Consider the following 15,571-nt stretch of genomic DNA (forward strand, 5'->3'; position numbering starts at 1 on the left):
ATTTTGCTCCTTCTAAAACCAGTTTTTGTCTAGTTTTTAAATTGCCTTTGGGTGGCCTTTAAAATTCTTATCTGCTGGAAGCATCTTTGGGCTGTGCATCTCTTCAGACACACTCTGTTCCTTCTATTTTTCAATGTAGGAACCATTAAGGGTTGATAAAATCTTTAAAACAATTGTGTTTTTTGAATGAGGGATGGGTTAGGAATAGCAGAAGTACTCAAGTAAATAAAAGCACAGAAGAAAAATACTAATAAATATTTATAAGGAGAGTTTTTTATGTACATAATCTAAATTTTATGTAATTTGTTTTAGTGGATGGGGTTTGCTTGTGTTCCTTTCTTCTTCTCCACAGCTTTTTCACTTTTTTTTGTCTCATTTTCATGGATAAATTGTGTTGCTGTTCTAAAAAGAAAATTTTAACTGAACTAGCATGACTGAAATGATAAAGGTCAGTTTGGAAAAGGACATTTGCTTGCCCAAGCGTTGACAAGATCAGCCCCAGCTGTGGCTATTTTTGGCCAGCACGAGGCCCTCTGTATATGGGTCAAATTTTGCTGTTGATGAAGTAACTCAATTAAATTCAGCAGAGGCGACTCTGGGGCGGGTAATTCCCGTGGATCTGGCTGGGAATGCCATTGGAAAGGGCTCCTGCAGCCCCCGTGGGGCCGGGGCTGAGCTGGGCGTCCCTCGCTGGCAGTGCCCGAGAGGCTCCGCACTCCCTCCGCTGCCCATTCCTGTGTCCTGCTGAAGGAACAGCTCTAAATTCATATTATCAGCCTGTAATTATACAGACACGGAGTGTGGTACAGCCCTGCCCTGCCAAAGCTTCCCTCTCATCTGACAGTTCCCCAAAAGCTGCCGAGCCACAAGGATACAGCAGCGAAAGACGCCGAGAGGGAGGAATTGGAAGCTTTTTTTCTAGCCCAGCCTGTCCCACGTTCCCTCGTTTATCTGCTCTGTGTTTAGGGTGTTAGTCCCATTTCAGCAAACAGGAATGTGAATCAAAAAAGTAAAATAAAGAAGGAAAATGCCAAAGAAATTATGTCAGTGAGGTTGATGGAGTTTCTAAACAGGCCAAGGGTTTTACTGAACCCACCGTGAGGCATAGAAAGCCTTTCATGAGCATCTTAAATGAAAATGTATCGATACAGTTTTTGTACAAATATTCCCTTGCTCTATTCTGAGTCCCAGGCATGGCAGCACGGTTGGAGGGCATGTGAACCAGAAATTAAAACCCAGCCCTGGAGTCTGATTTAATTACCCTGCTAAGTGAAAGGCAGAGGAGAGAGAATAAACAGCGGCAAAGGCGACTCTGTGGGTGAAATATTTTAACAATCCCCGACTTTCATAGGCTGCAGTTACTGTTTGATGTGGCTTTGTATTGACTGCATCTCCCCCTGAAAAATTGTGAATTAACAGGTCCTGTGGCTGTGGGAGTGAGGTTGGGGTGACCCAGTGGTGTGGGGTCCCCCCACACCTGAGCAGTTTTTGTTCTGTGCGGGTGTGAGTGATGGATGTGGCACAGCAGAGGAACAGGCGAGCTCTGCCAGGACCCCTGAGTTTACAGCTGTGTGGACGTGGATTTGAATGCATTGCTGGCTTTGGGATTTATATGGAGCAATTGTCCCATTAGTCTCAGTGGGTGAAATCCTGATCTCAGTGGCCTGAGTATCAAAAACGCTGCGACTTCAAGGAGCTCATTTTTTACTCCAAAGGACTAATGCAACTCACTTGTATTTTTTATTAATTCTACTGGGTCTGTTTTATTTAACCATCACTAAAAGCCTCTCTCCCTTCATTAACAGGGCAATCCATTATTTGTGAGGATAGAAAATATCCCTTTTTCACTCTAAGAGCACAGAGGTTTGAAAATGCAATTATGCAGGGGAGTCTGGGCACTGTTCTTTGGTTGTGTGAGTGGTTAGTTACTCAGAAGTAACTGCACAGGTAAGCACTTGCTCCTGCTACTTAACTTTCCACAGATTTATTTCTCCAGTCTCCTCCCTTTGTTTATGGTGCCTTCTGAGAACAAAATACCAACAAACTCAAAGGGGGGAAAAAAAAGAAAAACCTAGAAGCAAGGCCAGGGAAGATACACCGTGTGTGTGTCTCCTGGTATATAAGTTTCCTGTTTTTTCAAACCATGTCTTAGTAAATAAATAAATGAATAAAATAAAATAAAAATCGGTGTTTAATTTCTCATTGCTGGAGCAGAGGCAATCCCCCATCATCGATTATGCAGAGCATTAGAGCCATCCATCCTGCCGTGATAAAATAAATACAAACTACAAAACTGAGTTGGATTTTATGACGTTGAGTATTTTAAAGTTGGGGCGTGGGGGTTTGCCGTGAAAATGTGCGTTTTCAGTAAACACTGGGTTTTATATAAATCCAGCTTTATTTTGTCATCAAGGTACCCTGGCGGGGAGGGTCAGAGCAGGGCTGAGAAGGGGAGGGCGATGTTTGGGTTTTTCCAGGCGGTGCCTGCCGGGTTTCTCCCCGGTTGGAGGCGATGGGAATTCCTGATATTCCTCTGCCCTCTGTAGGAGAAGCGCTCGCATGAGCCGTGCTGAGGGATGGATGCGGCTGCACCCCGGCACCGTTCTCCCGGCACAAATCACCTCCTGCTCGCTTCTGTGGCGTTTGAAGGCACCTCGGGGGCAGAGGAGACTGGAAATGGGTGAGCCTCAGCCTGCTCAGGTTCGCAGGGGGCTGCTGGAACCTTCGCAGGTGGAATCCCAACGCTGCTGGATGTGGGAAGCCCAAATGCGGAGCCCCCACCTACATCTGCAACTCGGATTGGAGAGGCTGAGTGGGGCCCCTGCCCCCTTGGGACAAAATCCGTGCCAACCTCGACTGCTGTTCCCCAATTCCAGGCAATTCCTTGAGTTCTGGGGCCACCTCAGAACCACAGAAAGGGGCCGGGAGCGGCTGTCAGGGCAAACCCAGAGAAGCTGTCCCTGCTCGGGCTCTCTGCAGGTCACGTCTGCATCGCTTGGCTGCTGCTCCTCCGCCAGAGTTTGATCCCAGGAGCCAAAATTCCTGAATTCCCTGTGGCTGGTGTAACTCAGGTGTAACTCAGGTGTAACTCAGGTGTAAGGATCTATCTGTGTGCCTGACCTGAGAACCCGGCTTTGGGACCTCGCTGCTGTGGGAGGGACTCCAGCAGGCCACAGAATATTTAACACAGGGAGGGGAAAGAATTAATTCAGCTCTGCACCGCTGGAGTGGCTGAAAGAGTTCGACGCTGGTTTAAAGCAATAGTTGTCATATTGTGCATTATTAATGGGATTTCGCTGCTGTGCTGCCGCTATCCGGCACCGCGAGGCCGCGGCTCCCACAGCCCCGCTGCCCACACGGACCGGGAACGCCCCGGGAACGGCGGGGGCCGAGAGAGCGGCGGGGGCTCGGGGGGCTCCCGGCTGGATCCCGGGTTCATTCCCGGTTGTATCCCGGGATCGATCCCGGCTGGATCACGGGCTCATTGCCGGTTCATTCCCGGTTGGATCCCCGTTGGATCACGGGCTCATTGCCGGTTCATTCCCGGTTGGATCCCCGTTGGATCACGGGCTCATTCCCGGTTCATTCCCGGTTGGATCCTGCCGGGACCGGGCGCTCCCCCCGCCCCGCCCCGTCCCCTCACGCAGGCTCCGCCCCAGGCCCCGCCCCACGCTCCCGCGCTCCCCCAAGATGGCGGCGCCCTTGGCGCTGCAGCTGCAGGAGCTGCTGGACCCCCGGCCCGGGCTGCGGGACCCCGAGGATGATGCGGAGGAAGGTGCGGGAGGACCGGGGCAGGGGAGTTGGCACCGCGGGCGGCGGGGGCGGGAGGGGCCCGGCGGGGGCGGCCCGGGCGCTGGCGGAGCGGCCGCACGTGGCGGTGTGGGTGCTCGGGCTCCCGCTGTGCCCCGGCCCGGGGTGCTCTCAGGGGTCGGAGCTGTGTCGGGGCTCGGGGTTCATCTCGGGGATGGAGCCCCCTGCGGGATCGGGGATGTGTCCAGGAGCGGGGTTCTCGAGGATTGCGGCCACCTGAGGGTTCGGGCCTGTGTTAGGCTTGGCCTGGTTCTTTCCTGCAGTCTGTGTGAGAGCAGTAATGTCTTGTAAGAAACGTCTCAACAACCCCTGAGGGTTATTGAGGTGGTCAGCGGAGGCGTTTTCCCGTTTTAGTAACCACAATTTTGTTCCAAACTTCACAGAACCCCAGAGTGGTTTGGGTGGGAAGGGAGCTCAGAGCCCATCCAGAGCCAGCCTTGCCAGGGCAGGGACACCTTCCCCTGTCCCAGGCTGCTCCCAGCCCATCCAGCCTGGCCTTGGGCACTGCCAGGGATCCAGGGGAGGATCTGCCTCTGCCCCTCCTGGCCAGCCCCTCCTTATTGCCCAGCATTTGGGCATCCTCTGCTGGCTGGACTTAGAGCAGGTTTTGTTGCTTTGGTTATGAGCAGGAGATTGTTTTGCCTCTAACAAACACTCCAGGTGAGGCATTAACATTTACAAACACACTGAGAGCACTCAGCGATTTGACTGCCGGAACAGAGCTAACCCTGTGATTTGGCACCGGGTGCCTTGCACATGAATGAAGGTGGGGAGGGAGGATGGTGGGATGTGTTCTCTGGGCTCTGTGTCCTGGGGAAGATGGGGATGAAGGAGGGCAATAATCACATGAAATTTTTGTATTTGTGTGGCTTGTATATGTAGCAGGAGAGCAAAGTGTGTCTGAATTGGAGTTTTTCTCTTAGTCTGCAAGCATGGAGTGAGTGAAGGCGCTGCAGCTTTGCAGAGTCCTCCACACAAAGGACTCAGAGACCTTCCTACATCCTTGGGAGGGCTTGGATGGGCTTAGTCTGTGTTCTGCTTCATGCAGAAACCTTCCCCCCTTGCAGGAAATTTTTTGTGTGTCTTTCCTGCACTTTTCAAAGTTCCTGTTCCCCTGGGCAGTGCACTGTTGTTACAGAGCATGAGGTGCTTCCCAGGGCTCCTTCCAGACTGGAATTTAGTTCCTTTTCAGACACCACTTCCCTTTTTGTTTCCCCCCCAACACAGCTACAGTTGCTAAAGTGATTGACAGATTTGAGGATGAAACCACGGATGACATTCTGCCTGTTGGCAATATCAGGAAAAGAGCTTCAGCCTCTCTCCTGGAAGCTGATAAGAGGTACAGTGGGAAAGCCACATCTCGGAAAGCTCTGCAGGAAGAGCTCTGGGGAGATGCTCTGTCTGAAGAAGGATCTGGTAAGAAATCTCATTTTTTTTCCCCTTTTTGCTGGCAAACCATGATGTCAGCACATGACTGAGCATGGCAAACCTCAGGGCCATGTTCCAGGGCGAGAACAGCTACAATTAAGTTGGACATCTAACAGCCCAAACCTGAGCTGTCGCTGATGAGTTTTTCTGCTAAGTAAATAACTTTTTTCTCTCCTTTATTAGCTGAAGAAGCATTAGATGACTGGTACAGTGACAGTGAAGGCTCAGAAGAGGAGGACAGTGTTGGCTCAAAGGCCAGGGACAAGCCCAGCAGTGCTGGCAGTGAGCAGGAGGATGACTTGGAGGATAAGGAAGAGGAGCCACCTGTCAAGGCCAAGGCACCAAAGTTCAGTTTCCAGAATATCACAGACTTTGAGAAGTTTACAGAGGGGATGGATGATGCAGGGAGCAGTGAAGGGGAGGATGAAGATGAGGATGAAGATAATGATGCTGATATGGAAGAAGGGAGTGAGGAGGAGGAGGAATTTGGGAGTGAAGACCACGATGATGAAAAAGAAACCAAAGAGAGCGAAGATGATGGGGGAGTGCTGACCTTCTCCAGAGGACGGGAGTCTGAAGAGGTGGAGAAGGGCAAAGCTGTGAGGAACCAGCTAGGTTTGTGCATGTTTGCTGTGTGTTTGCTGGCACTGTGAAACCAGCCATGCTGGGAAACCCCTCAGCACGGTGAGGTGCTGTCAGCACCCTGCTTGTGCATGCTGCAGCATCCCTGTGTGTGTGCAGATGTTCTGTCTGGTGTCACTGCTGCTGTAGCAGCTCTTGATGTGAAGTGTATTTACCCATTAGCTTCACTGAACCAGTGCTGAATATCCTCACAGGACCCTTGGGTTTGGGAACTTCCTGCGCTGTTCCTGCTGTGATCACTTTGTTTCTTTCCAAAACACAACTCCCAAAATGCCATTCCTTCCTGTCTGAGCTGTTAAACTATCAAACCTCCGTTGCAGGCTGTCCTTTGATACAGTGAAGCAAAGGGATGGTTTGATCTGTGGGTCACTGAGGTGCAGTTGGGATTTGCTTTGTCCAGAGACACTTTGTGGCACCCATGTTGTGCTGGTCAGTGCCTGCCCTGAGCAAGAGCGATGCAACCCAGAGCAGAGGGCCTGAGCTGTCAGGTCCTTCACCAGGAACAAGTGCTTTGTCTTGCTAACTGATTCTTTTATTTCCTTTTTGTTGTGAAGCCCTGTGGGATCAGCTGATGGAAGGGAGGATCAAGATGCAGAAGGTGCTCATGACGGCCAACAGGCTGCCCCAGCCAGACACCTACCCCAGGTTCAGGAAGGAGGGGGGCCAGGACTTTGACAACGCTGTGGAGAACTGTAAGTGATGCCTTGAGAAGGCTGACCTAGAACAGAGTTAAGAGTAAAGTGGGTGTTTATTGAATGGCCTTAAAGAACACACCTTGGGCAGTACAAGAGCCTGGCCAGGGCTACACCCAGGATGGACCAAAAATGGTCACAAAATGGACACAACTGGTCATGAGGTCTCACATTTTTATAAGTTTTGGTCCATCTGCATATTTGGGTTAATTGTCCAATTACAGCTTCAGGTTATGAAGTCCCATCCTGCTTGTTTTCTCTCTTCAGCCCACCCTTGTTTCTGCTTTTTGGCCTGAAACTTGTCATGATTGTCCTTGGTATCAAGCTAGAGAAGGAATTGTTTTGTCTCCCTACTCTGTAAAGGGAGCTCACTGGCACTTAACATGAAGCTCAAAACTACACACCTAGGCAGGGCAGAATCTGAAAAACAGGAAAGCTAAAACTTTAAGGCACCATAAGAGCCTTTTAATCTTTCTCCTTTGCTCAGACTCTTATAAACAATTGCTTATTGCTGTTCAGTGCAGAGCTGGGGTGCTCTGTCCAGAGATACCTTGTACCAATTTTGTGCTGGGCCAGTGAATGCAAAGCTTTGCCCAAAGGAGGGTCTGTGCAGGTGAATTCCAGCATGGGGCTGCTTCATCTGTTTATTCCTGAGATCACTGATCTGAGATCTGTAGTAGATTCTCCAATATGAAATCATAATATGCAGGCTCCAGTTGGTAAGTGCAAGGTACTGGGCTTCCAGGTGGTGTGGGTCTGTTCAGTTTTTATATTTGGACACCTTTTTCCTGGCCTTGAGGTGAATGCATGGGGAGAGAGATGTGTGGGTCATCAGACATTGACCCTGAACCTTGGCCCTGCAGCAAGTTTTGGCTGGGATCCTCTGCCTTACCCCTGCCCAGGACAGGGCAGTCAGCCCACCTGCAGCTACAGGTGAGCTGCTTTCTGCTTTAAAGTTGGCTCTGCTGCTTTAAATGAAGTGATTAAGGACAAAAAGGCAAACTCCCACCAATGCTGTGCTGACCTTTCAGTGGAACACACGTTATTAATGTCCCTAATGAGATGCATTACAAACTGCCCCAGCTCCATGTTTCATTACAGGTCTAAGATGCAATATCATTAAAGACCTTTAACAGAAACAATGCTTGACATTTTGGTATTTCCCATAAGCAAAATACACCCAAGAACATGGAGTGTAATGTCCCCAGTGCTGCAGAGGCTGATCTCTGACTTGTGCAGAGCTCTGAGGGAAACTCCACTGCTAAGAAGTGCTGAATGATCCCCTCATCACCTTCTCCTCATCACCTGGGCAGGGAGTTGTGGGAGCTCTGATGTTCCTCACAGCTTGGGTTTGTGTTTGTGCTTCATCTGTGGAGACAGAACATAAAGCTGGAGTGACTGTGTTAGCAGAGGAAATCTCAGGCTGACAGATGGGAAATACTGAATTTAGGAACATCCCACTACTGCTGCTACACTTGTCTGTGATGAGCTTCAGCCTTGGACAGGATTTGGGATCATCATGGCATGGACATTGTTTTGGCCTGGATGATGCTCTCCTTTCAGGGAGGCCCCAGCACTTCTGTCCAAACCCACAAAATAAATCTGGCATGTTTTCATCATCCTCATTGAACAGGAGGGAACAATTTGGTGTTCCAGTTGCACAAAAGACTTGGTGCCAAAACTCTGGGTGAACCCTGCAGGATGCTGAAGTCACGAGGCTCCCAGTGCTCTCAGAGCTCCTGGACAAGAGTGTTTCCAGTAATTTTTCTCAAATCTTTCCATTTCTCATGAAATTTCTGCTCCATGCTCAGAGGAAGATTGAATTTTTTGAATTGGAAAATGGTCCTTTGTGTATTTTTCTCTTGGGTATCTCCTACTCAGGACAACCCTGTTGTGGTGCTGGAATTCCCTAGGGGCTGGAGTGTAATTGTGTTAAAGAGTAGACAGCAATTCTCCATCCATTTGCAGTTTTAAAGCCAAACCTGGGTGCAAATGGCAAGGTCATGCTCATTTTCCATGTTTTGAGACCCGAGGTTACAAACCCTAAAGTGTTTAATTTATTATTTTTGTAATCTTTTATGATTTTTTTTTTTAAATGTTACAACGTGCTTTGGACAACCTTAGATTCCTGAGATCTCAGGTTCTGGTAGATGATTTACTGCAAAATTGCTTATAAATTGAAGTAGAAAATGTTTTGCAGACCTGGCAGCTTTCAGGCTTCACACCCATTTGTCACCCAGCATTTCCCTTTGTGTATAGAACAAGAATTAATTAGGCTGCACTGCAGGAAAAGTTTATGGCCATAATTTATATAGGATGAATTTCTGTTTAAAGAGACAGCATTGCTTTGTTTGTGCTGTCTTACTTTTTATTTCCTTTTTTTTTTTTTTTTTGTATCTTTAATTATATTTGAGATTTTTTTCTCTCATCCTTTTTACATACAAATGGGAGACCAAACTGTGGTCCTGGAGCTCATGTTTATTCCTGTTTTACACCCACTGAGAAAGTCTGGATGGTTTTTAGTGCTGAGATCAGAGTGGCTGAGCTCTGAAAGCAGCACAAATGTCCAGTGTTTAATGCCCTGCACACACAAACCCTCCCAGCTCACAATTCCAAGGTGCTGCTGCCTGGACTGGGCTGTTTCTCCAAGACAGATTTGTATTCCCCTGCACTGCATCTTCCAGTCTGGCCCAGGGCTTGAGATGTTGCCTCTGTTTGGGGTCTTGCACGTTCAATTAATGTTTTTCATAATCAATGCGAGTCAGAATTTGCAATCTGCTCCTGATTTGCACATTAAAGAGACCCATTAATTAAAAATTCCAATCCCTGGCATGTTCCCGCAGGATCCCTGCATTATTTACATAGAAAAGGAGTGCAAGGTGCAAGTTTCTGTGCTGTGGCTGTGCACAGATTGCAGGCCTGCCACTCATATTTCCCTGTGCTGGGAGCTTGGAAGGGGATCTCCTGAAATTGTCTCCAAAAATCACCTCAAGGGCAAGGAAGAACCAAAGCAGAGGTGGGATAAACATTGGAGGAGCCACATCCACTGTCAGGAATTCAACAGTTCCAGGGTTTGGGGCTTGTTGTGTTACATCTTGATAGAGTGAAAAAAAAACCCCCACAAATAATCGAGGGACAAGGAGGTAACAAGGGCTTTAAGGAATTAAATCTCTTCATCCTCAAAGGCCCTGAGCTTCTCAGTACAGGCCTGTAGCTTTTTCTTTCTAATTCTAGGTAAAAATACTAAACTGGGAACATTTTGGTGACTAATAGTTTATGCTTTTCAAAAAGAGCTGGGAATTGCAGCTTTTAAAGAGCAGATTGTGTTATTTTCACTTTATAATTGGTGAGATGAGTTAAGAATGTACAAAAACCCAGGTGAGGAAGGCTTTTTTTGCCAGAAACTGATGGAAATTACAGGAGTTTAAAGGGACAAGTGGCTGTGCTTTTCCTTCTGCAAGAGTTCACGAGGTCACTGAAATAGAAACTGCTCACTGCATTTTTGTGGGGTTTTGGAGTTTTTTTGGCTTTGACTTCATCTGTCAGTGGATTAAGAGAAAATACCAGAATCCCACATTTCTATTCCTCAGCATAAGCTGCAGATAATTTCAAGAAATAGAAGAAATAGTGGGTTTGCTGGAAGTAGATATGCAGGGTGTGTGGGGATGGATTTGCTCAGTGGAGGAACAAAAGTGGGGACAACAAATATTTACACTTTGGAAAGCTGTGGTGAAGTTTCACCAAGGTTTGTGATTAGTAATAAAATAAACCTGAATAAAGTGAATCAGATAAACAAAAAAACAAACCACAGGGCTTTGTTGCCTTCTGGGAAATGAAGACGTTGAATTTTTGTTCCTAAAACTTTGAGTGACCCAGAAATGGCTGTTTCTGGAGTGGAAATAAGTGGAAATTTGTGGTAGGAGAGAATTGTGCTCCCATCTGGAATAATTCCCTGAGCTGGGCACAGCAGGCTGAGTACCTGATCCCATGGCAAATTCTGTGACTTGGGACTCAGCAGCACATTTAGACCTCTCTCTCTGGGAGCTTCACACTGGGTATCTTCATTTTCTTCTGGGTTGGTTCTGCAGTATTTTGACATTTGAGAGAAAGATTCTGTTTAGTCTCAGTTAGTGTATGAGTATGTTCTCAGTGTCTTTTTAATGAGGATTTTTGTTGGGCTCTCTTAATCCCCGTCTTTAAAATAATATTTTTACATCCTCCACAAAATCCAGGTAAGTCATGTTGGAGACACTGGTTAAGCAGGGACTGATTTTGGATAAAATCCAGTCTGCTGTAGGTGCCAGAGAAGCTGTTCCACTTCCTGGGAGAGAGGATGTGCCTGGCAAGGCCTTCCCCTCTCCCCCTCACCTGAACACACCGGGGTAGGGAACAGCTCTCTGATGAAATGGGATTTACTGACACAGGCTTGGAATTTTTAAGGGAAGCCTGCAGGACTCAGCTGCCAAGAACTCCCTGGTAATTTTGTTCTCACCTCTATTCCTGGATAGCTTTTAGAGCTCCTGTATATCCACACCTCCATCTGGAGATGTTAATGCATTCATACAGAGCAGGGTGAGTGTCACAGGGAGGGGGAGGAACTGAGGCACAGGCAGATTACACACTTTCCAGAGGCATAGAGCAGTTACAGGATTAATTGGTGCTAGGCAAGATCATGGACTTAAATATATTCTTGCTTTGAAGATTTTACTGGGAGCCTGCACAAATGTGTGACAGCAGAACTGGGTTTCAAGCCTGAGTGTAAATTATTGTGATCAGATCTAGCCCACTTAAAACTGGTAGTTCATTTTAATTGAATTGTATTAGTCTGGACACTTTATGAATACCAAAAGCATCAGCCCTGTCAATTCCTGCAGGGTTGGTTGTGATTTAAATGGATGTGGATGCAGGTGTCCCCAAATTTCTCCTCTGATCTCATGGAGAATCTGTTCAACTCTTTTTGGGACTGAGCCAAAGCCTGTTGACATTAATGAAGACTCTTCTCTCAGCTGAAAGAAATGAATGAATCAGATCCTTTTTTTTCTGAATTTTGTGGAATGTGCCACGGAGAGCTTTTGGTGAGGAGTGGGCTCAGTGAGGATGAGCAACTCCAGGGCCATTCTGGGTGTTCTGTCTGTGCCAGTGGGTGAGAGGGAAGAGCCATGGTGTGAGAGGCTTCAGACAAGGCCTGTTGTGTTTTAGGGCTCAGTTTTGGAGCTCTCTTGTTGCTGTGTGAATGTGAAGTTGGGCCATGAGGTCCGTGATGTTTTGGGCACGTGCAGAATTTGGGCTGTGAGAGGTACCAGGAAGGTATTTAGTGGTTTGTCATTACTCTCTGATTTGTTCAGGAATTCTGTGTGGGAGGTAGTGGAGAAATGCAGGACATTTATTTAACATCCAGTTTTGGGCTGTTTCCAGAGAAAAAACTCCTGCCCTCAGAGTGCCAAGGCTTTTAGCTTGTGGTATTCAGTATTTCTGAGCAGAATTGTTGTCTCCTCATGGATGGGTGTGGTAAAATGGTTTTACAGGTGATTCCACAGCCACATGTGTTGTTCAGTGGTGATGTCTGAGGTTTATTTGAAATCTGCCTTAAATTTTAGTACAAGAACTGCTGGGACAGTCCCTGGCTGGTGACCTGATCCTGCTGAACTGCAGCCCGTGGGATTGCACCACACTCAGACAGCTTTGCCTACACCTGAGTTTCTCAAGATTAATAGCTAATTAAACTGAATTTAGCTAAATATTTGTGCATGTTGGTCTGTGTACTGCACAAACAAGATGCAGGGAAACAAAGGCTTTAAAAGTGTCCAGACAAGCGTGTGCAAATGTCAGCTAACTCGGATTAATTGGCAATTGGGTACATTGAGATGGAAGCTCGGGGCTTGTCATGATAAATATAATTAATGGCCTGGTATTATGTGGGGAGGTCAGTCTGGATGGGCTAATGTTCCCTTCTGGCCTTAATATCCAGATATAACTATGAAATTTCACATTTCCTTTCTTCTCCTTGCCCGTGTACTTGGGGACTCCAGGCTGGCAGAGGCAGGAATGTGTGCTGTCAGCTTCTTTGCATTTCCAGTAATGTAAAGCATCAGTTTTTATAAATCTCATTTTTGCCAGCCCCATCCCCTCCCTGGTTTGGGCTGATATCAAAAGATGATGGTTGAGGCGAATCAGCAGAGCATGAACTTCATGGAACTGTTTCTCTTTCTCTCCTCCTCAGCTTTCCCCCTCCCCCAGTGCCCTCTAATAAACCCCTGAATACCCAGCCTTTATTCTGTTGTTCAATCCAGTTATTTTCTTTACTTTTAGCAAACTCATCTGTGTCTGATCCTGTTGTCCTCCCTGTCAGATGCAGTAATATTGGAGTGAAAGGGCTAAATTGAGGCTGTTCTGGAACTCTTTGGGAGTCAGCTGAAGCGCTGCTGTGGAAGGGGGGTGCAGCCCTGGCTCCTTTGTGCCCAGGGAATACAATTTTCCCCTCTGCAAAGGCTCTTGCATCATTTGCATTCCAATGGAACCGGCAAACTGGGTTTGGGTGTGGAGCAGACCTTGGCTGTCAGCAGCAAAGTCGGCCCTTTTGCTACTGTCATGTGGTAAAATTCCCCAAACTCGCTGTTTTGGAAAGCGTGGAAGGAGTGTTGCTCCCATCATTTCCTAAATTTGGACAGATTTCCCAGGGCTTCGTGCTGAAGTCTGTGAGAAATGGGAATGTAACCACACCACCTGTAAAAAAATCCCCTTTAGCCTATCATTGAGTCTGGGCTGGCTCTTGGATCTCCTGTCTGAGGCTTACCAAACAGAATTATTTCTTTTATTTCTGTGCCACGTGGATTTAGGACCCCAGGACGCTCAGGGCTGGAGCTGCTGGGATCCTGCAGTGTTCCCCCTGAGGTTCCTTCCACGCTGGGAATTACATGGCAGCTTCTGTCCAGAGCCCCATGTCTGAGATGTGACACCTGGAGGAATTCCCCCTCCTTTTCCTGGCTGGGAACGTCTTCCTGCTGCTGGGAATATAGAGCAAGCTCCAAAAGTAATACTGACAGACTTCAGAATTATGATACACCGGAGCTGCGGCGTAATTCTTTGTTGAAGAAGTTAGAGGCCTAAAATGTTAAGGCTTATTGTTATTCCGAGTTGATAATCTCTGCCTTGCTTTAATAATTTTTCCTCATGCCTGGATAGCCTGCGAGTTGCACAATAATCACTCACACAGCTTTGTAATCAATGCCCAAAGTAATAGGATTCCGCTGGCCAACGGCAATTAATAAATTTGTGTCTTTTTTAAAACACTAGCAAGTCGGGCCTGAAATACGACTGACTGGCTTTCCTCATTTGCATATTTATTGCAGTGGAAAAATTCTTGCCGAATGATTGATGTTGAGCCTGCCTCTTGAATTCCAAACAGCACATTATTATGAAATGAAAAATGCCGGCCATACAGTTGATTAAAGTTGAAGACAGTGGAATCGGTGTTTTTTAAGATTGTGGGAGAATTAAAGGCATATTTTAATAGATGTTGACAAGAAGTGAACTAACAAAAGCAAAGCAAAGGATTTGCTTGAAAAGATTTAATCAAACGTGTTTGGTGGGGGATTAATTGCTGGGGATGAGGAGTGCAAGTGGCTGGCAGCTGGATGTGAATGGGGAGCATTGTTCCGAGGCCAGCACATCGAGGGCCATTTTGACCTGGAGTTTAACTCCTGTCCCACGACCCTTTGAAGGGAGGGAAGATTCCCCTTCTCCATCTGAGTGCTGGGATGCTAAACCTGTGTACCAGGATCCTCCTCCTTGTGTGCAGCCATCGGAATGGGAGGTTGGATTCCTCTCCTCCCCTGGATCTGCGTGATGGGAGCTGGGCTGGGGACACAGAGGCTGCACGGGGCCCTGGGGACTCTCCATGGAGGCAGGGGAATCTCCCAGTTCTGTGCAGCTCAGCTTCTGCTCTGATCCCCCCTTCCCAATGGCAGCCCTGCTCCAGCTGCTCTGTGTGAGCGCTTCCCCAGCCTGTGGAGGTGCAGGGAGGATGGAGAGCATTGCGTGCCTCTGATAGTCCAGTGATGCCACAGCCTCAGATTTAATTGAGGGGAAAAAGTCCTTTATTTCCAGTGCAGGCACGGGCTCTGAGGTGGAGCTGTGTGCTGGGTAGGTGGTGGTTCCTGCTGGCACATCCCAGGAAGGGATTTTCCGTGGATTCAGCGTCCCTGCACGCGGCCGCTCCCGCTGCTCCGTGCAGCTGCTCGGGAGGGTGAAATGAGACCCTGTCTTTAGAGGTGATGGGAAGGAGGGCAGGGCTTTTCCAGTGTGGGAATGCAGGGCTTGGAGCGTGGGTGAGCCCAGCAGCCCCCCTGGCAGCCCATCCCCACGGGCAGTGCGTGGATCCATGGCAGCTCTGGGATCAGTCCGTGCAGCCGGGTCACCCTGCTCCAGTTTGTTCACTGGCATGGGCAGAATAGTTCTTGTGTGGTTTGAGAGCAGCAGGACAGCTTTCATCTCTGGTGGGTCTCCTGACACCCTGATCCATGGCAGTGCTGTCCCTGGATGGAGCTAAATACTCCAGGGCTACTTCCAGCCTGGCTGGAGGGCTGGATAAACCAGGGACATATGAGGAGCACCGAGAGAAAGGCACACTTTGATTTACTGCTGCTGGTTCCCAGCGTGCTGGGTGGATTGATCTGCTGCCTGCTGGATCTGGAACAACTTTTTCCCTCCTGGACACAAAATGGAGGGGCTTCTGTGGACTCTTCAAAGTGACTCTTCCAAGGCAGTGTCTCAGCACTGACACTCTGCGTCCCATCTGAGTCCCAACCACGTTTGTTGTGTTCTTGTTTCAGACAAGCAGCAGCATTACAAAGTTCCTGCTGGGGGTAGGAGGGTCAGTCAGTGTCCAGCCTCCTTTCAAAATGACCCAGTTTGTATTCATGGAACAGTTTTGGCTTGTGCTGCCTTCATTCACAAAGGAGGCCAGTCTCTGCCCTGAAGCAGACATGTAAAGGCAGACA

At 48.1% G+C, this 15,571-nt stretch overlaps 1 protein-coding gene across 1 annotated transcript in view; it reads left to right on the forward strand.

The window, feature by feature from the left end:
* Positions 1-3,666: 3,666 nt before the first annotated feature.
* AATF (apoptosis antagonizing transcription factor) overlaps positions 3,667-15,571 on the forward strand; it is a 37,259-nt gene continuing 25,354 nt past the window's right edge. The window contains exons 1-4 of the mRNA XM_015646969.3: positions 3,667-3,775; positions 5,038-5,226; positions 5,422-5,853; positions 6,435-6,572. Of these exons, the coding sequence (XP_015502455.1) occupies positions 3,691-3,775; positions 5,038-5,226; positions 5,422-5,853; positions 6,435-6,572 (844 nt within the window). The 5' untranslated portion in view covers positions 3,667-3,690. The remainder of the gene's footprint in view (positions 3,776-5,037; positions 5,227-5,421; positions 5,854-6,434; positions 6,573-15,571) is intronic.

Source organism: Parus major, chromosome 19 (genome assembly GCF_001522545.3).
Source record: "Parus major isolate Abel chromosome 19, Parus_major1.1, whole genome shotgun sequence".
Classification (NCBI taxonomy): domain Eukaryota; kingdom Metazoa; phylum Chordata; class Aves; order Passeriformes; family Paridae; genus Parus; species Parus major.